This window comes from Scyliorhinus canicula, chromosome 8, assembly GCF_902713615.1.
Source record: "Scyliorhinus canicula chromosome 8, sScyCan1.1, whole genome shotgun sequence".
In the NCBI taxonomy this organism is placed as follows: domain Eukaryota; kingdom Metazoa; phylum Chordata; class Chondrichthyes; order Carcharhiniformes; family Scyliorhinidae; genus Scyliorhinus; species Scyliorhinus canicula.
The window spans coordinates 61,818,607-61,844,616 of NC_052153.1; the positions used below are offsets into that span (position 1 = coordinate 61,818,607).

A 26,010-nucleotide genomic window follows, 5' to 3' on the forward strand; every position below is an offset into this window, starting at 1 on the left:
TACTCTATACGAAAAGGCAAATCGTGCAATTGAAGCTAATTGGAGATTACGGCATACATCAACCGTCATTTCAATAAACAACCTCTCAGTGATTCTGATGGTCTTTGTTGGTATGAAGAACCTTGTGTATAAAACGCCAGATCTGCTGCGATCACGCTGAATACTTTTGCATCACAAGCACAAAATACTTCATAAACAAACACAAAACTATAAAAATGCAGCTGCTGATATGCTGAGTTAAAAAAAACACTTAGCAAATCAAGCAACTTCAATGGAAAGGACAGACTTGTGAACGTTTCAGGCGTGGACTCGGCTTCGATACTGGGTTTCAGAGCTCTGGCAATGCGCCCGCGGGCAAAACGTTCTCTCCAGGAACTCTTTAATTATCTCTCTATTTGTGCCAAAATTCAGATGAACGTGGGAGTCGCAAATCAGTAATGCAGGTCTGATTACGCCCACTTGTCCTTTAGCTGTAATCCGCAACATTTATGTGGCTGAGTTTTGGATGTTTTCTGAGAACCGACTGGTTAAAGAAAAGTATCCAATTGGTGGTTCTAACGACGTTAGTACAGTGCAATTGGTAGAACTTGTAAAGTAACTTAACACTCTTGTTCACTACCTTTGCATGGAGGATATTCATTATTCCACCAAAGAAAGCCTAGAGCGATGGCTGATAAGTGATTCAGAAATTACACAATGGAATATTTTGACGATCTACCAAGTCTGATGTAAGTCAATGAGGAAAAAAAAGTTAAGAGTACATCAGTCCCAGGCCAAATATATAACTGGCAACCAAAATCTCTTCATATCATTTACATTATCAAATGTTAGAAATATGGGTTTGTAAAGAACCAATTGAAGTTAGCCAGGCAAAGAGATATAAAAGAAACAGATTGGTTTAATGGTGCACTGTGTTCCTTTTTGTTTACTTACAGTGCAGCTGGAGTTTTAAGAGTGATGATTAGGCCATTTATATGTATTTTTGCGTTTAAATAGTTTATACTTGTAACATTTTGTATGTAACGCATTTTCAAAGGAGTTTTGGTGACTAAAATGTTATGGTCTCACGTGAAATGGAAAGCATTTAATGAAAATACGATCATTAATACAATTTTTTTTTGCCATATACGTTAAGGCCTTCTCCTCATAAAATGGTGGAATTCCAATATTTCTGCAAAACTATTAAGTGAGGAATTAAAGTTAGGGGACTTGATAAACAAATAATCACATCAATTGTTTAGTCAGTTCTGATGTTACCATGTTTGCTATTTTCTAAAATCTTACATACATGAACTGCCCCACGACATATTTGAGACAACATCTGCCAGTATACATTGTGTGAAAATATTCCATTCAATTTTATAAAGGAAACAAATTATGTAAAAATATGGCAAAGGGAAGTAAAGTTTTGTGTACATGAAGCACATGCTTGAATTGTTTGATATATCATCATGTGTGTGTGTATATATACATATATATATAAAATATATGTCTGTGCGTATATATATATATATATGTGAATGTCTGTCAGTATGTACCACATTGTTTCACAGAAACTCAGAACATTTATTAACAGACAATTAACAGAATAGAAGGTGCTTATTGTGTCGATACCAGAGCCTAAATAAGCTTAGTGGCAGTAGTTCCAATCAAAATTTAATTTTGAATAGAAATAATTTTATATATCACATAAGAAAATATCAATCATCATGATGTTATCAGCGATAATTTCTGCATGCATATAAATACTTTTATCCCATTAATGTTGGATACAGATCATGCAACAAAAATATCTTCTTTTATTTCCCTATTTTTTTTAGATCCAGACAATTGAACTAATTTTCACACCAATTTAATCTTCTGAACTTCTTCAGTTAGTACTTTAAAATTATGGGAAATGATCAATAAGGCACGTGACACCATTTATTATAGCAACATTTATAATACCAAAGAGCTGGAGAGATAGAAATGTAGTCTGAATATGTAGAATCTTATTAAAATGTTGTTTATGGATGCCTCCAATTTCTTTTGACTCTTATCCATTAGTGAGGATTTAAATTGAATAGTATTTTGGAAAGTAATTTCACATAAAGACACAAGCAGTATTAAACTCAATCCACTATACATCTATTATCTATGCACAATTGAGATGTTGACACTAAAGCCAAGAAAGATCATCTGGTCTAGTGCAAATGGTTAAATTTGATACTTACAATTAAAGATTAATGTTGCTATACTGGGAATGAGACAATGCCGACCTTAGTAGTTCTAGGATTTAATGGTTTGATGGTGAAAGCTAGAAGCTTGTGATTGACCAATCAAAGACCGGTCCTATCAGCAACTAAACTGTTGGACTTATCAGGTAGAGGAAAAATGCACAATAATAAATATTACTTTATTTTTTAATCAAGGAATAAGCTGAACAGATCTAACATACTGTGCTCAAAACTAAAAAGAAAATCTGGAATGTATCTAAACTTGCTGGCAATTGAAGAGAAAAATTATTTTCCATCTAAAATTGGCAGGCCTAAAATAAAATAACGTAGTATTTCAAAAAATACATTGGTTATCCGATTATGTTAAAGCTGGTGATATATTTATCACAATTATCTCTTGGACTTATACAACTAACAAACCTTTTAAATATAAATATGTCAATTTATAGATGTTATTTGTGTGATTTATAGATGTTATTTGTGTGATTAATGTGTTCCTGTGCAGATACATGTAAAATTACACTGATATAAACATGAATATATTGGTAATAGAAATGTGACTGTGCATGCATTGTCGAAATTGTATGTCTAAATATGTATATCTCTATATATATATATTTAACATATTGCCAAGGCATGCATCCTTTCATGAACCTTATGTCTTCTTGACATTATATTTGAATAATGTAGCTGTGCCAATATTTATAACTGAATATGACGATGCAATGACTTACAATGGAACTTTTCAGCAGAAAAAAATTATCTGTTGCAGGGTAATTGCAGGATCTCCATCACTATTGATGCTCCTATTTCCACCTTCCATTCACCCTTGGGATCTTTTTTAGATCTGCTGCAGTGCCTTGGTCTGTAACATTACATCTGGACCTCTTTTGCCCAGTGATTCTAAACATCCCAACCCCAATCTTCAATCCTTCTAGATGCTCAAATCACACCAAATTTTATTCCAGCGTCACTGGTATTCACAGCACTTTACTTTTGAAAGGTTGGCATGTTGGACCCCAAGCTTTAAAGTATGAACTAAAAAGAGCCACACAGACTCAAAACGTTATTCCTCTTTCTCTCTCTACAGACGCTAACAGACCTGCTGAGCCTTTCCTGCATTTTGTGTTTTTATTTCAGATTTCCAGCATCCACGGTATTTTGCTTTTATTTCAGTATGCACCCTTTGCCCTCTTCTGACATTTTTTCCTGCTCCTCAGATCCAACTTTTCTTCCGTTCACCTTATTTTGTCTTCCGTAGGGACACAGATGAAATGAAATGAAAATGAAAATCGCTTATTGTCACGAGTAGGCTTCAAATGAAGTTACTGTGAAAAGCCCCTAGTCGCCTGTTCGGGGAGGCTGTTATGGGAATCGAACCGTGCTGCTGGCCTGCTTTCAAAGCCAGCAATTTAGCCCTGTGCTAAACAGCCCCTGCTAATCAATGTCTAATTACGGACTCAGTTATTACCATGTCTCCCCACCTCAGTGTCTTGCCAGCATGGGCTCAGTTTTTTCTTCTGTTGGCCTCCCCACAACTTTCAGTCTCTGTCATTGGGACAAATCTCAATGTTTACCATTGGCCGTGGTTTATGATAGGCAGACGATGGACATGAGGAGCAAGAGGTAGTTAATCGAGAGAGATTTTGGCCAGAATGGCATGGAATTGAGATTGCAGGCCAGGTAATGCGGGGTGAAAAGGCAACATGAACATGAAACTTACAAAGTTACAATGGCTTGAAAGCTGTGGCAACTCTTATTTCATCTTTTAAAAAAGTTTTCAGAGTGTGCCTACACCACGAGGCGCCTCAGAGCACCTACCTACAGCAGCAGCGCCTACATTTCCTGGTGTACCTGCCCAGTGCCCCAGGTGCTCCCACTGAGCTTCGCGTCTGCACAATCTGCCCACCTTCCCTAATTGGATGGGGTTCCCCGAGGCGGCTTGATAATTGGCCGCCTCAGGGAAGATCGCGCAGGTGGACAGGCCTCAATAACCATCGGGGTTGGAATTCAGATGTGGTCCCATCCCTCATTTATAAACTAAAGTGTAAAGATTCAGTCCATGGAGAGCGGTTGGTGTAAAATGGACAGTGAGGAGGAAGTGAATAAAGTCAAAAGCAGTAGAGGATGCATTGGAAAGGGAATCAGGAGATTTGGCATGTAGGAGTCGGGTTTAGGGCAATAGGGATTCTGCAAACCGTATTGTCCCCTTATCCACTAGGTATACGTGTAACCAGCAGTTTCTTTCCTCACTGGATTCTTGGTCCTTTTCTTGAAAACAAAAGCCGGGAAAGAGATACAGAAAGAAGCGAAACACGAACATGTTGTTCCATGTTCTATGAACAGAATCGTAGAGCTTTACTGCACAGAAAGAGGCAATTTGGCCAATCCTGTCTGGAACGGCCATCAAACACATATCTGTTCTAATCCCATTTGCCAGCACTTAGCCTATGGCCTTGTATGATGTGGTGTTTCAAGTGCTCGTCTAAAGGCTTCTTTAATGTTGTGAAGTTTCTGTCTCTGCCACCCTTTCAGGCAGATTCCAGATTCCCAGATTCCAACCACCCTCTGCGTGGAAAGGTTTTTTTTTAACTCAAATCCCCTCTAAATCGTTTTCCCCCACCCTGGTTATTGGCCCTTCGACTAAGGAGTTCCTTATCTATCCCATCTATGTCCTTCATAATTTTGTACACCTCAATTGGGTCCCCCATCCCCCTGCGGCCTTCTCTGTTCTAAGGAAAACAACCCCAGCGTAATCAGTTTATCTTCATAGCTGAAACACTCCAGCCCAGGGAACATCCTGGTGAATCTCCACTGCATCCTCTCTAGTGTAATCACATTCTAACCAGCATTTTACAGCTCTATCATAACTTCCCTGTAATTATTTTCTATGCTTCAGCTAATAAAGGCAGGTATCTTATATGCCTTCTTAACCACCTTATCTGCCTGTCCTGCTACCATCATGGATCTATGGGGATGCATCCCAAAGACCCTCTGGCTCTCTGTACATCCTCGTGTCCTACAGCCCATTGTGTGTTCCCTTGTCTTGTTAGTCCCCCCCCCCCCCCAAAATGCATCACCCCCACAGTTTTCAAAGTTAAATTCCATTTGCCTCTGCTCTGCCCATTTGGCTAGTCCATCTAAAGATATGTTGAGTGTATTAACAACTCCACAATACAAAGGAACACAGCGGATTACAAAACAATCAGCCATACTCTTAAAAACATCCACAATACATTAAGAACAGAAACCGATGAATCAACAAGAAAACAAAACTAGCAGCTTTCAAGCCCGGTGGAAAGGCACCCAAAAGAACAGCACAGACCAGCGGAAAAGGACACCGGGCAGGCAGAAGGGAGAAAGATTAAACACCCCTCCCCTCCCAAGAGGGGGACAACTCATCTATTTCATTCTGTAATCTAAGACTTTCCTTCTTGCTATTTACCACACCACCAATTTCCGTGTCATCTGCGAATTTACTGATCACAATTTCTAGGCACATTAAGTCCACCAATAATAATGATCATTCCAAATGATTGGATCGCTTCCTGGAATTCCCATCAACCAGTATTAATTACAAGAGACTCTCAGTGTGGGGTGTTCAAGTCGCAAGCGTTTTATCAGTCCTACGATGAGTGCATGGTTACAATGCAAGTGAGGAATTTAATCTGTCATTGGCCCAAGGTAATCTTGCTCAGTGGGTTGTGGTAACCAAGCGAATGTGTCATTCCTGGTTACAGTGAACAAATGGGTTGAGGGACCAGTTTTTGAACTTCAAAAATGCCTTTCAAAAATGCGCTGTAAAGGTCATACATTGGAAGGGGATGCTGATGCAATGTGTTCTTCCCTTTTATTAGATTGTGTAGTTACTTGTGTGCGTATACACTTACACACAAATGTGGACAACGATGAAGCAAAATATTTGAGCGTGGGACAATACTTAAGTGTTCTTTATGCTGTGAGCAACGCCATGGGTGAGCAAATGGGGTGCCCCTGTATTATAGCTTGGCCCCCTTTGTTCCGTCTTTCGAATTTTTCAAGGGTTATTGAACAACACAAGCCGTGATCGTCTTTTTCTTGTAAAGCAATTTTCCAATTAATGCCACAAATTAAGCATTGCTATCGCGGATTTCAATCAGCTCGAGTGCACGGGTCTCACAAACGTGCCAACTCAAGAGTGTTGGGAATGTCGATCAAAAGTTTTGGAGAGTAGGATAACCCGTTTTTCATTGAAACAGCGATCCGTGCGTACGTAAATGCCGCGAGTATGCGGATATCTGTAAGCATATTGCGTCCATGCCAATTATTCAATAGCACAAACAGATCAAAGTTTTTTTTACGGTGAATAAACGAAAGCAAATTTCCAAGGCAGAATGTATCTGCAAACAGCATCATTGTGTTTGATACTCAGCTGTAACATGCAGGGTAGCAGACATGCTTAAAGTTCTTTCAGCGAATGGCTGGTGCAGTTCTCAAGTCCTTGGTTGAATGAGCTTCCACAAATCGGTCACCAATTACCCGCCCCCGCAGTCGAGTCGGGTTGAGTACACACACACACACACACAGCTCCAGTCACTGGCATAGATACAGCCACGCTCACAACATAACACCAAGTATCAGCAGTAGAACCGAGTAATAGCAGTGATCCCAAAGCTTATAGAACCCCTCCCCCTCTGCAAAAAGAAAGAGAGAGAGAGTACGGCCAGAGTGAGATCTGCGGGGAAAACTCACTGGCGACACAGCTCCATCTTTGAACGCCGACTAACTTCACTGGGGAATATATTCGCCTGGATCCAGAGATACTCTCTGTCATGAGCTTGTTTGCGGTGGCTTGTGCAATTTTTTTAAAGTACCCGGTAAGTGGCTTTTGATTTGAACAAGTTGCAGAATAACCCCTCAACCACTTTAATTTCAGCGTGATCCGTGTGCAAATAACCGCAGTTGCTAACGTGAATGTTTGAGAATATGTGTGAAGTTCTCCTGTCAACTGTCATGATATGTACAGTGGATTTAGGTATCCCCATTACGTTGGTTACCAGTATCGCTGGTCTGTTTGTGGATCTGAAACTTGTGGAAACATAGGTGACCACTCGCAAAAGTATGGTTTAATGAGCGGAACACTTATTCCAACGCCTCCGAACACACAGGAGCGAAACTGGGTTACTATAAACAGGCAGGTTTATTTATTATACGATGCAGGTTATGAAGCGGCACAATCGGCATGGACCTCGAGTGCTGGTCGATATTTTGCCAGGCTCTCGGCTAAATAATAAAACACTGGCGGAAATTTTGTTTCCAAATCCTGTCCTTTTAAGCAAACGTTAACTTGCAATTGTGTACTTATGACAGGTGGACTTCTGAGTCTGTAGGTGAACAGAAACGTTATGCCAAGAACAAACTTATTTATTTTTACAGAGGAATGGTGTATAAAAACTGGGCTTTTGGCATTGCAGCACTCAGGTAATTGCCACTGCGAGCTGATAAAGCTAATTGAACCTGACGCAGGGGTGAAGCTGAAGGTAGAGAACGTGGTGTGCGGATCAAGCTGCCAATGGTTCGCCTCCTCTGCAGCTTTCCCTCTGACCGAGTTGCCCAAGACGCTCATGGCCCCTCATCCAATCAACAGAAAAGGTTCATATTTAAATCCCCAAATCTACCAGATGCCGATAGTCCAAATACTTGAATTGCAGAAGGAGCGTGCCTTCGAGTCTGGATATTGATATGAGAAATCCTTTGAAGTATTTGCCTGTTATCCTTGAAATGAAGGCGTGCAACCAAATTAGAGAGAGTATTTTTTCCCGTCAGCATTCATAAATAACACCCACTGCTTTCAAATTGAGAGACCAGTCTGTCGTTTTTGTAATCGGCGTGTAATGAAGTATGGAGAAAATATAGATAAATGCTTCATATATATATATGTATAGTCGTTATTTAATCTCTTAAACGAATGCAGTTTAACACATCATAACACTATGACATTTCAAACAAGTTAACCTAAATAATAACATCTATAACTGCAAATGTGGTTACCGAGGCTTTTAACGCTGGCAAGTATATATTTTTTTAAATAATGAGTTTTGATTATAAATATCTACTGACCTTTTGAATGCGAGGAACGACCTTTGCCTCCATTGGCCGGTCAGCTGAAAGGACAGTGAGAGTTCACGGCCTGTTTGGGCCGGTTTTCTGCCGCCAAAGGTGTTCCGCTCGCGCCGCCAGGTGCGCAGGCTCCCGCCACTTTATTTAGAACCAATAAACTCAATTATGTCTATTTATTCTAATTAGTACCACGTTCCTGTCTTCTCTTCTGATGAACATTAATGTTTTCAATATACCTCTTCCTCCCTTCAAAACTGTTCTGTTTTGCGGGCCAATTTGATTTTAAAAAATAATCTACAATCACTTATTTAAAAAATCGATTATTATTTCAATTAGAGTAAATCTACTTATTTTCACTGGCTGGAGTCTTCACTTAGTGCACTGGTTACTCAAGTTGCTTTGCTGTTGGGGTAGGTTTATTTCATGTATTTTTTTCTCTCTTTCATTGGAAACTTCATCAAACAATATATCACGTTTCACAAACATCTACTGGAGGAATTGTGGTCCTGGGCAACATCTGCCACCAAAACAGAGCAGCTTGTATAAAGTGTGTCACTCTGGTTGTAACTTCGCACTATGTCACTTTTCTTTCGCTTCTCTGTCACGATTGAACCCTGACATTATCAGCCCTGACATACAATTCCGCTTTTCCTTACAGGCAATCTGCAATCTGCCTGAATCCTGTCTATGCTTTTAACATGAAAACAGAAGGTGAACTTCACTCTATTTGTCTCTCCCCCGCGCGTTCAGTTGTTTCCTCTTTGACAGGGCATGTAGGCCACCCAATTGGTTCGAGCAGTGCCTCTGACACAGTTAATTCACATTTCACATTCCACTTGGGTTCTGCGACTTACTCGATCAATTGGATTTGGGTTATTAGATATGATTTTATTTTCCAGTAACTCCAAGTTCCCAGTTCCAATGTATTCCCAACACTACCGTTTGTATTTATTTTTGGCCTCCTTTAAACAAATCTGACAGAGATATCAAAGCGTGTTGTTCACAGGCTACATTGCAACTTTTGGATTTATTTCGCACGTGCGCTCTCCTTTGTCATGACAGGCAGGAGCATGCTGCAAAATTTGGCGGATTACATTTAATTGCTAAACAAGCAACAACTCAACTAATCTGGATTCGCTCCCAGTTCTGCATAATGCTTCTTGGAGATCATCTAGTCGACCTTGCAAAATTGAGACCCAGTCCTGAAGTATAACATACCAACATACAAACGCGCGAAAACACGAATTAGGAGCAGGATCAGACCATACAAAGAACAAAGAAAAGTACAGCACAGGAACTGGCCCTTCGGCCCTCCAAGCCTGCGCGGACCATTCTGCCCGTCCAAACTAAAACCTTCTACACTTCCGGGTCCGTATCCCTCTATTCCCATCCTATTCATGTATTTGTCATGGTGCCCCATAAACATCACTATTGTCCCTGCTTCCACCACCTCCTCAGGCAGCGAGTTCCAGGCATCCACTGCCCTCTGTGTAAAAAAACTTACCTCTCACATCTCCTCTAAACCTTGCCCATTGCACCTTAAACCTATGCCCCCCCCCCCCAGTAATTGACCCCTCATCCCTGGGAAAAAGTCTCTGACTATCCACTCTGTCTATGCCCCTCATAATTTTGTAGACCTCGGTCAGGTCGCCCTCAACCTCCTTTGTTTCAGTGTGAACAAACCAAGTTTATTCAACCTCTCCTCATAGCTAATACCCTCCATACCAGGCAGCATCCTGGTAAATCTCTCTTGCACCCTCTCTAAAGCCTCCACATCCTTCTGGTAGTGTGGAGACCAGAATTGAACACTATACTCCAAGTGTGGCCTAATGACTTGCCAATTTTTATACTCAAGGCAAGCATGCTGTATGCCTTCTTGACTACCTTCTCCACCGGTGTTGCCCCTTTCAGTGACCTATGGACTGTACACCAAGATCTCGCTGACTGTCAATACTCTTGAGGGTTCGGCCCATCGAGCCTGCTCCGCCATTGAGTAAGACCACATCAGTTCTGATTGTGGCTTCAACTTCACTTTGACTCCCTTGTTACTCTAGAATATATCTACCTCTGCCTTAAAAAAACATTCAATTACCTAGCCTCCAATGCTGTTGAAGAAGACACATCCAAAATTTCACAACCCTTCCCCCTCGAGCAAAACATTCCTTTCATCTCCATCTCAAGTGGGATACCCCTTATTTTTAAACCCAGTCCCCTAGTTCTAGTCTCTCCAACAAGGATTCTTTCAGCATCCACACTGTCAAGTCCCCTCAGGATCTTTTACGTTTCAAAAGTATCCCCTCTAACGCCAAAGAATATGGGCCCAATCTGTCCATTCTGAGAGGTCTTGACAGGGTGGATGTGGAGAGGGTTTTCCCTCTTGTGGAAGAATCTAGAACTAGGAGTCACTGTAAGGGTCGCTCATTTAAAATGGAGGTGAGGCACATTCCTTTCTCTGAGAGTCATGTGTCTTTGGGACTCTCTTCCCCAAAATGTGGGAGAGGCACAGTCTTTAAATATTTTAATACATAATCTTGGTTAACAAGGGGGTGATACATTATGAGATGGTGGGGGGGGGGGGGGGAGAGGAGTGGTGGTAGGCCAGATGCAAATTGAAGGTTACTATCCGATCAGCCATGATCTTACTGAAGAAAGAGCAGGCTGGAAGGGACAAATGGAAGTGGCCTACTCCTGCTCCTTGTTTGTAGGTTGGGAACCTTTCCTGATGAAATGCCCTCACCTCCACCTCCGTTCCCCCCATCCCAGGTATAATTATGTGAAACTTATCTGAACTGCTTCTAACGCATTCATATCCTTTCTTAAATAAGGAGATCAAAACTGTACACAACACTCTGGATGTGGTCTCACCAACCCCAGTACAACAGCAGCAAAGCATCCCGACTTTTATATTCCAGTTTCCTTGCAATAAATACGACATTCCATAACGCTCGGCGGAGCTTTTCTGAATTATCAGGACAAGAGTGACATTTTACGAAATTTATAGAGAGGAGGAGACAACTTGGGGTGATTTCCCCGAATTCTATCTCCAAACAATAGGAATAATTATTGCCAATATTAGACATTCCCATTTTTTCCTGGCCCAGCTATTTCCACCGTCCTCATACAGACACTCCAGAAACACGACTGGTGCAATTGATCCAATCATAAAATGATGAAATTGGCTTAAAATGTTGGAAATGGCTAAATGAAGGAAGTAAGTACTCAGGTGCAGTCAGTGGCTCTTCGCCTTTAATACAGAGGTTCACACTATTCGGCTCGATATTATATATCAATGTTACCAAGCCTGGAAAATAAGAAGACGACGATCTGACCATTGATTGGTTTTTTTTATTACTATGTATAAAAACTGGAAAAAATTAATTGACCCACACACTGTGATCAAAAAAGTAATCATTATACAAATAATTTGCGTTAGATTGATGTTCACGATGTTGTCATTTCGTTGACAGTACTTATTGCAGTCCGGGTTCGTACACCGTTACTCCAGCTATTCACCTTAATTCCCGTTACAAAAGCAAATAAAATTATTTAACACGGGCTCTATGACATTTTCAGAACCAAAAAGGCAAAGGTATAGCATCAAAACATTACAGCAATGATTATTCGATGAAACAGCCATCAATGTATTTGACCAGACAATAAATACCCCGGTATTGTATTTAGTAAATTTGCATTTATATTGTATCTGTTCTTTTCACAGGATATTCTCTGACATGGTTTGGATAATGTAGTGAACTGTCATTAACTCTCGTTGGATTGACACGATTGCGGATAATTTAAGCGTTTTTTTTATTGCCGACGAATCGTCTTAAACATGAATGGAAGACCCTGTAATATTAACCACAGGGGAACAGGTACTCCTCAGGGGCCAGCCTTGATCAATGGACAACAGATCCCCCCCATCATAATTCAGACAGAAACACCATGCCCGTCTTCAAACAGCGCAACACCAAGTCCCGCTACTGGAATGCTGGCAAACAACATGCACACAAAACTGTTTCTGAATGGCTGCCAGCATTCTCCAGTGACACCCCAAAACACCACCATGCCCGACAATGCCATCCATCTACCTGCTTTAAGTCCGAGAAGGCACGTGGTAACAAAACATACTTTTCAAGTACCCCAGCCACTCGGGTATTCAACAGCCCTCTCCTCAAAACCAAAACACATGGATTTTGGAGGCATTTTTTCGAACAGCACTATAAAAGGTATGGCTTTCATTAACTGAAATGAACTTTTTTTTGTTTTTACTTGAACATCCAGATGTGTATTAATCTATACAGGTGAATTCAGCTGATGAATTCTTGAACTACTGGTGTGCTTCTCAGCTAAGATTAGAATTTATGTCCGTAAACAATGAATCTTTTTTTAATGCATAATGCAACATTATTTTCCTGAACAGCATCTTATTTTGTTCATTGGGTAAAGGGTATTTGAAAAAATGGATGGTTGATTAGTAATTAACTGACCTGTCCTGATCCATTGCCATAAGCATGCCTTTGCATGTTTGTGGTGATGTCAGCATACAGCCAGCAAGTTGAAATATGCTTGGTTAAATAGTAAGTGACCCTTGCTAATCTATTACTGCCAGCTTTTTTTAACCTTTTGCTTGGTAACTGTAGCACAGGACTCCTACAGTACATTCAGTGAATCAATAACCAGCACTTCTAACTGTGATGTTTTATAATAATACATAGTGATTTATTATTCTTAGGAATTGAACTGCAAATTACAATGTGATGACTCACTCTGATTATATCATGATTATTAATCATTCAATATACATCATAACGTATTAACTGCGTGGAATATCCTGCTTGTTGCAGTCTGCCATGACACTAGGCACCAACAAAATCAGTGGAATAAAATTCCCTCAGTATATATTATGAAATAAAGAAAATGTGAGAATACTTCCAGGGTAGTAATTACATCTTGGAGTTATAATGGTGGCTATAAACAGTTACCCATTATAACATCACCTCAATTCCTTGGTTATTTTTGATGCTTTTTACTCTTTATTTAAATCCACTCCCACTGTGATAAATGTTGATTTGAGATCTCAAAGTTAGCATTTTTGCACAATGATCATTCATTCTGTAGCTGACAGTATGTCTCACAAATAAGCTAAACAGGAAATCATTGTTTTACACATAAGTACCCACTAGATGTTCTTTTAGAATAATCAGAACATGATTATGGCTGGTGAGGTAGGGAGGGGGGAGTACATTGCAAGCTATGCACTTCAGAATTCAATGTTTTGACAGTATATGGTGCACTGAGATGATTTAGATACACCAGCAGTCCTTGCAGGTTTTGCTGGCTTCTCACCAATGCTTTGCTGCTTTGAAATTAAGTGACTGTTTAAGAATGGCATGAGTTAGTTTCAACATGATAGTCCTTCTTCACTGGTCTTTCACCCAATTCATTACATCAGTTTCCATTCTTAATGCTGTATAATCCAGATTTCTGAGAGGTTAAAGTACACTCTTTAAATTACATTATATGTTTGAATTCCCACTAATGCCAAAATGACCAGAGTCTTATCTCTTCTGAGTCTTCACAATTGTTAGGATGAGCCCAATACTGTATCTCTAATTTATTGGTTGAATTGGAACAGGAACTTGCATAGGAACTTGTATTCTGACACATCACATGATTAAGTTCTTGCACGTTTGATAGTTTAGAACAAAGTTGTATGAATTTTGGATGCTAAAAGGAACTGCTACTTTATTGCAAATAAAGTCAATTGAGCGAGAGAAATGTTTGGCATTTTCCAAGCCAATTAGGCTTTACCAATGCCATAGAAATGAAAGCATAAATATCATAATGAGTGCTTCTAAGGCAACCAGTTGCTATAGTGGGACACTGCTGGTTCTATTGAACAAAAATGGTTTGATATTGCTGTCATATTGGATGTTTAATTTGATTCCTAGCTGGAAATGACAAGCTCCCGCGTTTTAACCCCAAGCATTTGTGCGCACAGAAGTGAGATTTTAGAATGCAACAGCAGTAAAATGATGAAAAGATTCTTGTACTTTCCCCCATAATTTCACTCATTGATTTGTTAGTTAAAATGAAATTGCAGCTAACAGACAGACTATAGAACTTGGTTGAGTACACAGACAGAAAGAAACTGGGCAGCATGGTGGCGCAGTGGATAGTGCTGCAGCCTCATGGCGCTGAGGTCCCAGGTTCGATCCCGGCTCTAGGTCACTATCCGTGTGGAGTTTGCACATTTTCCCAGTGTTTGCGTGGGTTTCGCCCCCACAAGCCAAAGATGTGGATTGGCCACGCTAAATTGACCCTTAATTGGAAAAAAATTGGATAGTCTAAATTTATTTTAAAAAAGGAAAGAAAATATTTCCCCCGGTGTTTAAAAAGTGGAAGTACATAGGGTTTTGAACACAGTGGATTAAGGCATTTTGCATTGTAAGGATACTGAAATTTTAACATATTTCAGTACTTTAAATCACTTTGCATTCTGCACTCAAAAATACTGTGCTTAGCTCTGAAATAATTTGTAAGATGTTGAGATATTATTTCAAAGCGACCTCCAGTAGGTTGCCAAAGCAATGTTGAGCAAAGTGCAGCTGAAGTGTTAAGATTTTTCCTAAAGGTCCATAACTAAAATGTATCAATTCAAAGAATAATTTTGAAGTAAGTACATTCTGTAAATTCCATTTGCATTTAACAGGAGAAGATTTAAAGATTTACACTTTCTCATCAAAGGAAGTATCCTGAAAATATGGGGGCATTACTAAAGAGAGCACTAAAAGCCCTTACTTTTCCAAAAACCTGACAAGAGATAGCTAACTGCTTTCTGCAGTATCAAGTGGACCTGGTTACAAGTATGGCAGAAAGGAGGAAGATGCCAAAATAAGGCATATGTGTGTCTGAAATAAACATGTCACTAAATATGTTATCAAAACTGTGGTACTCTTTAACTGTTCACATTCCCAAGTTGTCAGACGATTTTGCAGTCCTTTGAATGGTTAGCATTGTGGTCATAAAGCAACATGGCACAGAGTGCATAAGTTATACTTGGAACTATTGGACTGAAACCCAAAGTGCGTCACACGGAGAATCTTGCCAACACATTCCAACTGCATGAGGCATGTTAGGTTACTGATATACAGGAAAGGCTGCAAGATGGCCAGATGGATGCTGTACATGACCCCCTGTATTTTCTGAAAGGTAATGTGGCAAAGTTACGTTGCAGTTTTTTAGGGTGGGCTGGGGGAGGGAGGGTGGCAGGAAGTGAAGTGTTAACACTGTGAAACAGTGAGGGAGATTTCAACCCCCTCCACTTGATAGAAACAGACCAGTGATGGAGTTGAAAGTAGAGCTGATTGGCTTACTGCCATTCCTGTATTGTTGCCATTTTATCTAGGATCCATTGTCATCCCGGACCAGCAGGAAGCATTATTAATCTATGCAAATACATTTAAAAAATATAATTCATTTGGATTACCTTAGTATTTAGTCCAAAGATGTGCATGTTAGGTGGATTGGCTATGCTAAATTGCCCTTAGTGTCCAAAAAAGATTAGGTGGGTTTACGGGGATAGGCTGGAGGGGTAGGGATAGGGTAGAGTTGTGGGCTTAGGTAGGGTGCTCTTTCCAAGGGCCAGTGCAGACTTGATGGGCCGAAGGGCCTCCTTCTGCACTGTAAATTCTATGATTCTATTTTTAAATGTTGGTCCCATACTGAACTGGAGTTATACCACACATCATGCAAACAAAAACAAATTTGTACAGAGTTCTTGCACCATGCCATGCACTCAAAAATCTATTTCAACTTGACTCCTGAATTATTGTGTTAATTTTGTGCTGGTCCGTATCTAAAAAACATGGCCTGGATTTTAAGGGGCACCATGTTCCCTGCTACCGCCCTTGCCCCCCTCCCTCCCCCTAGCAAATAAGCAAATGATTGGAAGGCCGGCCATTAAAAAGCTGGCTGTCCTGCTGCTATTCCGCACTTGGTTAACTGGCCCAGGGTGAGACTTCTCCCATCTGGGAGACAGTCCCACCGTACGCAGCTGTTCACCAATCTGATTGGCTGAGAACTCCACGGTATCAGCAGCACCAGATTCATACAATTATCTATATTTTTCTTTTCGTTCATAGATGTGCATTTTGCTGGCTTGGCCAGCATTATTGCCCATTCCTATTTGCCCTAAAGAACTGCTGCGGTCTGTGTTTCTCAGGAACACCCACACCATTGTTAGGGAGGGAGTTCCAGAATTTTGACTCCATGACAGCGAAGGAACAGCGATACAGTTCTAAGTCAGGATGGCGTGTGGCTTTGAGGGAAACTTGCAGGTGTTGGTGTTCCCAACATCTGCTAACCTTGGAGAAAAGCAAAATACTGCGGATGCTGGAATCTGAAACGAAAGGGAAAATGCTGGAAAATCTCAGCAAGTCTGGCAGCATCTGTAGGGAGAGAAAAGAGCTAACGTTTCGAGTCCGATGACTCTTTGTCAGAGCTTTGACAAAAAGTCATCGGACTCAAAATGTTAGCTCTTTTCTCTCCCTACAGATGCTGCCAGACTTACGGAGATTTTCCAGCATTTTCCCTTTCGTATCTGCTAACCTTGTCCTTCTAGATGGTAAAGGTTGTGGGTTGGAAGAGCTGTCGAAGGAGCCTTGGTGAGTTGCTGCAGTGCATCTTGTAGATCGTACACGCTACTGCCATTGTACGTCGGTGGTGGCAGGAGTGCATGTTTAAGGTGGAGGGCTTCCTTGTCCTGGATGGTGTCAAGCTTCTTGAGTGTTCTTATAGCTGCACTCATCCAGAGAAGTGGAGAGTATTCCGGAGATGTATGGTGAGATGCACCTTCAACTTGCAGAAAGTAAGTCATTGAGCTTGAGTGGCATTGAGGGGGAGGGTTATGAAGTGGCAAAGGCTTTGAATTGGAGGACCAGAAGCAAAAGAGAGGAAAAGAGAACAGCAGAGATAAACTGGATGTGGTGAGAATTGGGAAGTGGTAGAGGTTACTTCCAAATATCACTGATTGGGTCACAACGCCAAACCCGGAGTGAAACAACTTTAAACAAAACTCGCAACTCTATATGAGAATGTGGGTCCCCTTAATTGACTGATGTTAAAGCAAAACGACTAACAATGAGTCAATTAAAAACTGGAACTCACTGTATCATTAGTCATTGGTGAATGATGAGTGGACACAATGCACTTCAAATTTTACTCTGCCTCCTCGCAATACACAAAATATAATCACATCTGCCTTTTATTTCTCCACTTCACTTCCCTCCCTGTGCCGCCATCATCGACATAACCCCCTCTGCCTCCCACCTAAGTCCCCCTCCACTCACCCCCTCACCAATGTCCTACAAGTGCAAGGTTTTGATGCTCATTCTCATCCCTCCCTTTCATTTCAGAGTTCAGGGATGCCTATAATTTTGCCGATCAGTCTCCCACCCTGACTTGTGTTTTTGTTTAAGGTGGGAGGAGAAATTAAGAGATTTAATTGCATTTTATGCAAATAATGGGGATGGGATAACCTATTTTCTTTTTCTTTATAAATGTTTTTTTATTGGGTTTTTGAACAAGGTATAATTACCGTTATGTACACAGGATAAGAAACATATACATATATATATATATATATGAAAATGAAATGAAAATAGCTTATTGTCACGAGTAGGCTTCAATGAAGTTACTGTGAAAAGCCCCTAGTCGCCACATTTCGGCGCCTGTCCGTGGAGGCTGGTACGGGAATCGAACCGTGCTGCTGGCCTGCTTGGTCTGCTTTAAAAGCCAGCAATTTAGCCGATATATATACACATATATAGAAGAGAAGGGCACACCCAAACATACCAAAGAGAAGAAAATAGTACATAGTAAAAAAAAACAATAAAAAATAAAATAGAATAACTGGTAGGGTATTGTCCACCAGCTCGACAGTGGCAGCTCTGTACACCTGGCAAAATTATTTACAACTTGTAAGTAGGTGACTGTTTGCAGGGGAAGGGGGGTGGGGTGGGGATTGGGGAGGCAAATATACATTTGGGTGCCAGGGAGATAATTACAGTGTGTGATTCTTGGCTGTGTTTCGCGTTGTTGTCGCCTGCTTCTCCCGGATGGATCTCACTGCCGTCTCGCGCTCGCCTCCGCTTCTGCTGCTCCTCCCGTCCTCCATCTTTATTTTCCTTGTTCCCCGCTCCTGGAGATGTCATGCTCGTTTTGGTATCCCGTGCCTTCCTTCCGGCTCCCATTTCCCTGCCCCCCCCTCCCCCCTCCCCCCCCTCGCTGGTTCTCCTCTCTTGTTCCCCCCCCCCCCCCGTCCACGGTTCACCTTTCTTTCCTCAGGTTTAACTGTCTCTTCCCTCCCTCCTGGTCTATCTCTCCCTTTCATGCCTTGGCTACTTTCCCCTGATTCTTGACTACTTTCCCCTGATTCTTGGCTACCTGGCTATTCTTCCTTTTGTTTGTTGGCCACAAACAGGTCCCGGAACAGTCGCGTAGATGGCTCCCACGTTCTGTGGAAGCCGTCATCTGACCCTCGGATGGCGAATTAGATTTTCTCCATTTGGAGAGATTCCGAGAGGTCGGACAGCCAGTCTGCAGCTCTGGGTGGTGCTGCTGACCTCCAGCCAAACAGGATTCTACGGCGAGTGATCAGGGAGGCAAAGGCAAGGGCGTCTGCCCTCCTCCCCAGAAATAGATCTGGCTGGTCCGAGACCCCGAAGACCGCCACTTTCGGGCATGGCTCTACCTTAACCTATTTTCTTAACCATGAATATTGCTTAGCTGTAATTGGGGAAAAAGCATCTTGTTATGAATTTCGGTTCAGAATTTACTACACTACCTGTCTTTGCTGACCTACATTGGCACCAGTCAAGCAACATCTCAATTTTAAAATTCTCATCATTGTTTTCCGATCTCTCCGTGGCGCCATCCCTCCCTAACTCAGTAATCTCCTCTGGCCCCACAATCCTCTGAGATATCGTGCTTCCTAATTCTGGCCTCTTGAGCATTCTCAATTTTAATCATTAAACTATTGATGGCTCTGCCTGCAATTGCCTCTGTCCTAAGTCCTGGAATTCCCTCCCTACACATCTCTGCATCTGTACCTCACTCTCCTCCTTTCAGACACATCTCTTTGACCAAACGTTTGTCATCTGACCTAATATCTCTTTATGTGTTTTGGTGTCATATCTTGTTTTATAATATTCATATGAAGCACCTTGGAATGGTTTATTATGTTAAAGGTGCTATATAAATGTCAATTATTGTTGTTGGAATGAATAAAAAGAATACTAAAGACTCCATAGATAAACAGACTTCAAAATTAAGGATATACTTAAATTATTTCACGAATCGGGCAGCACGGTGCCGCAGTGGTAGCACTGCAGTCTCACGGCGCCGAGGTCCCAGGTTCGATCCTGACTCTGGGTCACTGTCCGTGTGGAGTTTGCACATTCTCCCCGTGTTTGCGTGGGCTTCACCCCCACAACCCAAAGATGTGCAAGGTAGGTGGATTGAACATGCTAAATTGCCCCTGAAGTGGAAAAAATGAATTGGGTACTCTAAATTTATATTAAAAAAAAATTATTTCACGGATTTGTGTAATGGAAGATGATAGAGTCACAATGCATCTACCACTAGTATATAATGGGATTGAAAAGTGATTTAGAATATTTACCCCTGTTTACTACTGATCTCCATTGCATGTTGTACCTTGGCAATAAGTGAATAGACACACAGCTGTTACTACAGTGATCAGTTTTCATAAGCACAAATGTTTAACGTGTATCCAAGGATGAGATTATATAGCTTGTGAATATCAGTGGAATATTTCAACCAGTTTCACTGAAATTTCAACCAGCCCTGTTCACTAGAGTCTGTTCCACTTTTATTAATTTCCCCCAGCTTGTTCAGTTCTGCTATTGTGCTTTAACCATTCAGTCAGCCTCTGGGTCTCGCATATGTCTCATTTCTCTTATCAGTTTGTCTTATGCTTCCTTTTCTCAATCATCTGTTATCCGTCTAATCACTATAAAGCGTTTCTTTTCTTTTCTCTTCCACTGTTCTTTTCCCTCACCTTTTCCCTTGATTGGTTTCTCCTTCTGTCCACCTGCGACATCTTCTCCTCCCAATGAAGGATAAAGCAATGTTAACTTTGCTTCATCCACAGATGCTGTCTGATCTCCTGAGTGCATCCAGAATTTTCTGTTTAATTTCATACTCAATTAAGTTAAAAGAGCTGAAAGCCAGATTTGAGGTGAGAGTGATTGCCCTTGACATCAAGGCAGCATTTGACCGAGTGTGACGTGAAGGAGCTCTAGAAAAACTGGAGTCAATGGGAATCACAGGGAAAACCCTCCATTAGTTGGAGTCATACCTGGCACAAAGGTAGATGGTGGTGGTGGTTTGAGATCAATCATCTCAACTCCAGGATATCACTGCAGGAGTTCCTTAGGACAATGTCCTAGGCCCATCCATCTTCAGCTGATTCATCAATGACCTACTTTCCATCATAAAGTCAGAAGTGGGGATGAATGTAGGTGACTCCACCATGTCCAGTACCATTCCTGAATACTCAGATACTGAAGCAATCCATGTCCAAATGCAAAAAGACCTGGACAATATCCAGTGTTGGGCTGACATGGCAAGTAACATTCATGCTACACAAGTGCCAGACAATGACCATCTCTAACAAGAGAGGATTTAACCATCGCCCCTTGACATTCAATGGCATTACCATTGCTGAATCCCCCACTATCAACATCCTGGGAGTTATCATTGACCAGAAACTGAACTGGATTAGCCATATAAACACTATGGCTACCAGAGCAGGTCAAAGACTAGGAATCCTGCAGTGAATAAGTCACCTCCTGGCTCCCCAAAGCCTGTCCATCATTGACAAGGAAAGTCAGGAGTGTAACGGAATACTCTCCACTTGCCTGGATGGATGCAACATCACTCAAGAAGCTTGATGCCACCCAGGTCAAAACAGGCCACTTGATTGCTACATCTTTCAGAAACATTCACTCCCTCCACCGCTGATGAACAGTGGCAACCGTGTGTACCAAATGCAAAATGCACTGCAGAACCTCAGAAAGGTTCCTTAGGCAGCCCCTTCCAAACCCACATCCATTACAATCTTGAAGGACAAGAGCAGCAGTACTAGGAACGCCACCACCTGGAAGTTCCTTTCAAGTCATTCAACATCCTGACTTGGAAATATATCACTGTTCCTTCACTGTTGCTGGGTCAAAATCCTGAAATTCTCTCCCTAAGAGCACTGTGGGTGTACATACATCACAGGGACAATGGCAGCTCAAGAAGGCACCTCACCACCACCTTTTCAAGGGCAACTAGCGTCAGGCAATAAATACTGGCCGAGCCAGTGGTGCCCACATCCCGTAAATGAATTAAAAATGTTGGATTTTGTCTCTCATATGAATGATATATAGTTGTTTTATTGGATTGGAGATTAACTGAGAACTGAGGTGGACCTTATCACCAAACTGCATTCGAACGCACATTCCTCCCAACTAGTTTACAAACTGGCCCTGAAACCCAAAACCCGCTGGGAAAAAAACCAACATCTCGAGCAAAGTCACATATGTGTCGGGAGAGCGGTTCACAAGCTGCGAAAAGGCCCAACTCGCAAAACATGCTCCCAAGAGGAAAATATAGCCCAGCACCTTTGAATATTTGAATTCCTATACTCCAGACCTTTGAGATCAGTATATTGTCAGTGCAGGTATGCCTAGTTATGACCAGATATACTGGCTGACCCAAGACCAGGTGTGGGGCCCACATTGACTTTCAATTTGGCAAGCCAATGTTTTCTTTACAAGTTTTACCTGCATGTTTTGTCTGGGATGCATAATCCATCAGGGGTGGGGGAAGGGCTAAGTGGTGGAGGTCCAAAATAGATGCATCTCAACACATCACCGCAGATATTTTGAGCGATTGTCTTTTTGTCTGATACTTTGAATCGTGCTTAATTGGTTAGCCCTAGAGACCGTGTGAAGCATTAGCTAATTAAATATGATAGATTTACTCAACCTTGGCCTCTGTGAACTGTAAATGTGCACTTCTGGCACTCGTCCCAAGAAGTAATTATAGCATGATCCAGAGCTTTAAGACAGTTTAGTCGAAAAAATACCAAGTATTGTTGGTGACATATCTCTTTAATCTTTTGTAATCTTTTCTTCCTGCACCTGCGCTAAACAAATCACATGGCTAGAATTGCTAGAATCCTTATCCAAGTGACATGCAGATCAATCAGGACTAATGTATGCAAGACCAGTGCAAAATACTCTTGGGAAGGGAGACAAGAAGCATTGTAACAAGCCTATTTTAGAGTGAGAGATTGCAGTTTAATCTGGTTTCTATTAGAGAAACCACTATGAGCAGTCTTTTTGTTCAGGGGTTGTGGCTTGTTAAAATATAATAAGGGACGAGGAAATAGTACATTAGAATATACATGGGCACATTATGTCATTTTTTGAAGAATGTACTTAATATAAATGGATTGCAGACTTTTGTTTTTATCGACATTATGCAGTTTTCAATCATGCACAGAAGTTGTGTACACAATGTCGTGTAGTTTAGCTATTAGGACAAAACAAACTGTGGAAAGTATTCTGATTTTTGGTTCAATCCAACTTTATCTGACTCCAAATTGCAGGTCAACAAAGTCAAAGCCAGATTATGACCACTGAAAAGTGTTTCTCAAAGTCAACAGCACAAGTGTAAACTGGGCTCAGCTACGGGTTTCTGTTATTTTAGATATGTTGAAGAATAGAGAAATGTGTCCGTTTAAAATAAAAAAGACCAGCCTGGGCAAAGATAATCTTACTTTTTAGTGTGGCATAGAAGTTGTAACAGTTCAACCTATTGGAATAGAATTATGTTCGCCCCCCCAGTACTTGGAGCTTTTACACAATTGTGGTGCCAGATGGTTATAAGTTGTGGAAGTGTGTTTTGCAGTTGGTGCATTGCGTACAGAAATATCACCTAATAAGTAAACCTTATTCATCGATTACCACGAGAATTTTTTTTAGTTCTCCCTTTTTCTCTGGAAAGTGTTACAGGCAGGGGAGAGAGGCAAACTGAACTCCTTTATTTTTCTCATCGTCTGTAAGTATTGGTGTTAATTTTTTTGTGTGTTTCCCCAAACCCTCTGTTTATCATGTCAATTTTAATATGACTCACAGTAAACTCTCTTCAGAGTTATATAAGTGTTGTTTATTCATACTTTCAAACCCCGGAATCATTTTTGCAACTATATTTACACATACGCACGAAAGAAGGAGATAGGATAGAAAAGCGTTTGACAACAAGGACTAACTTTAAAAAAAACAAATATATGGATATTAATTCACATGGACGTCAGAGTCCAGAATGTCAGAGTCAAATGAGGGTTCCTTCACAAAGGAGTTAAATTTTAAGCAGGTCCAGCTAGCTGAAAGCAGGAGTAGCTGAATTCCTTCAGAGTTGGTGGTGACACAGCAAGATGAGATTGGTATACAGAGGCTTGATTCACTCTACTGATGATGGCAGGAATCTTCTGGAGAACCAGGCTTCGAGGAGGTTTAAACTTGAAACAGTCTTTGTTCTCAGCTTGGAGCTGTGCTTTAGTGTTGATAATAATAACCTTTATTATTGTCACAAGTAGGCTTACATTAACACTGACTGCCTTGGGAGTGCAGGAATGTAACATTAAAATTTTCCAAAGGCCAGATGACCTTAGGTCATGTGGTGTCGTCCATTGATGAGTCAGCTTCAGGTTGACGATCGGTTTCCATATCGTTGGTCAAAATTCATTGTTCACCTTTGGAGATAGCTGGTGGCTATTACTCCGTGGGTAACTTAAGTTTCAATGCTCTTTCCTTTTTTTAAGTCGAGGCTGGGGAGACGGGCTATCTGCTGCTCCCTTATTTCATTGATTCTAATAGACCCACATAATGACAGATGGAAGATTCCGTAAGGTTGGCGGTCTTGTACTGTTGGACACTTTCAGAACTGTAACCAACTTTCAAGTCATCTGACCTGTGGCAGCCAGGCTTTTGGTCCAGCAAAGTCAATTTTTAAATAAGCAGAAAAGAACGCTTGATTTAAACAGTTCATGGTCTCTTTCATGTCTTATGAACATGACAAAAATAATGTGTACAGTTTCACAGGTGCCAGCAGCCCTCCAATACTTCATCGATGCAACTAAACAAGTGAATATTTACAAGCTATTCAACAGAAAATCTATCAAAGCTGAACTAAATCCTGTCCTCCTGAAACACACACACACACTTTTAACAAGGCATCAGTGAGCAGCAATCGGGGGTAAGAATACTTCCATTCCAGAGAACAATAAAACAAACACAACTACATGCACTCCAGTTCAAGCTTGATAACTCAACAGAGGTCAACGAATAGATAGCAGAGGTTTATGGCCTATATCAGCCAATACCAAACGTTATGGTGCTCAGTAGGTTTCTTAAATATCTGATTAGGTTTAGTTATTGAACTTTGGCTAGATTACTGACTCCTCTCTCATCACACATAATACAATCCAAATTTGGTGCAATAAGATAGGATCTAGCATATCTTTCTTTCTTGTACACTTTACGGTTTGGCGGCAAATTTATAACGTAAATAATCATGTTGTCAACACTTTTTTAATGATGCCAAAAGATGTATAGGTTTCAATATTTAATTTTAAACTGACAACAAATAATGGTATGCTGTTACTTGTTATTTGACTCAGTGAGAAGATATTTAGGTCCCGATTTAATGTCCTCGTAGCTTCTGACTTGGTGACGTGATGAAGCTGTTCAATCTCGCCGGAGACATCTCACAAGATTTGCGACGCTTGAAACGTCTCGAGAAATTTAAATAAATTTGGCGAGATGTCACAATGGGCATGACCCAGATTAACATAGTTAAGTGAGCCATTAGGCTCATTTAAATATGTCTGTCCGGTATTCTCCCGCGGTCCGGGAATTAGCGGACTCACCTGGGAGACCTCGTCATGGTGCCGTTTAACACTAGTACGCACAAATGTGGACTGGGTGTAATGGCACCCGGGGGTGGGGGTCCTCCCAGGCCATTGGAGGCCGTCGGTTGGTTGGGTGCTGGGCAGGGTGGTACCCTGGGCACTCCTGCTGGCACCTGGGAACCTTGGCACTGCCAGCCTAACACTACAGGACTACCACCTGGGCATCCTTTCAGTGCCACCCTGACACTGCAGGGTGGCTAGATGACACTGCCAGACTGGCAGGGACAGTGCCAGGTTGGCACCACCAAAGTGCCCATGTGCCAGATTGCCTATGCCAGGAATCAGGCCAGGGGTGCACTGTCCTTAAGAGGTGGGATGAAGGCTGGCTTGAGGACCCCCTAAGAGGTAAGTTAGGGCAATTGAGGAGTCCAGAGGTCATGGTGGGGGAGCAGAGTTGAAAGATCGGTGTGGCATTTATAAATGGCACCCAGATCCACAAGTAGTGGGGCAACGGGCCTGGGCTGGAGAGGATGAAATGCCTACTTCTGCTTTCGCCCACAGCACCCAGTCACTGTATGTAAAATCCAACCCACAATATATCATTAGGCGGGATGTTCATTTCCTAGTAGTGAGAATTCTGTCCCCATCTCCTTCTGCACTGTAAATTCTATGAATCTCGGCAAGGAGTCCCACCTCCAAGAGCTGCTG

At 41.4% G+C, this 26,010-nt stretch overlaps 1 protein-coding gene across 1 annotated transcript in view; it reads left to right on the forward strand.

The window, feature by feature from the left end:
* Window positions 1-12,147: 12,147 nt before the first annotated feature.
* glis3 (GLIS family zinc finger 3) overlaps window positions 12,148-26,010 on the forward strand; it is a 716,605-nt gene continuing 702,742 nt past the window's right edge. The window contains exon 1 of the mRNA XM_038804655.1: window positions 12,148-12,541. Within this exon, the coding sequence (XP_038660583.1) occupies window positions 12,148-12,541 (394 nt within the window). The remainder of the gene's footprint in view (window positions 12,542-26,010) is intronic.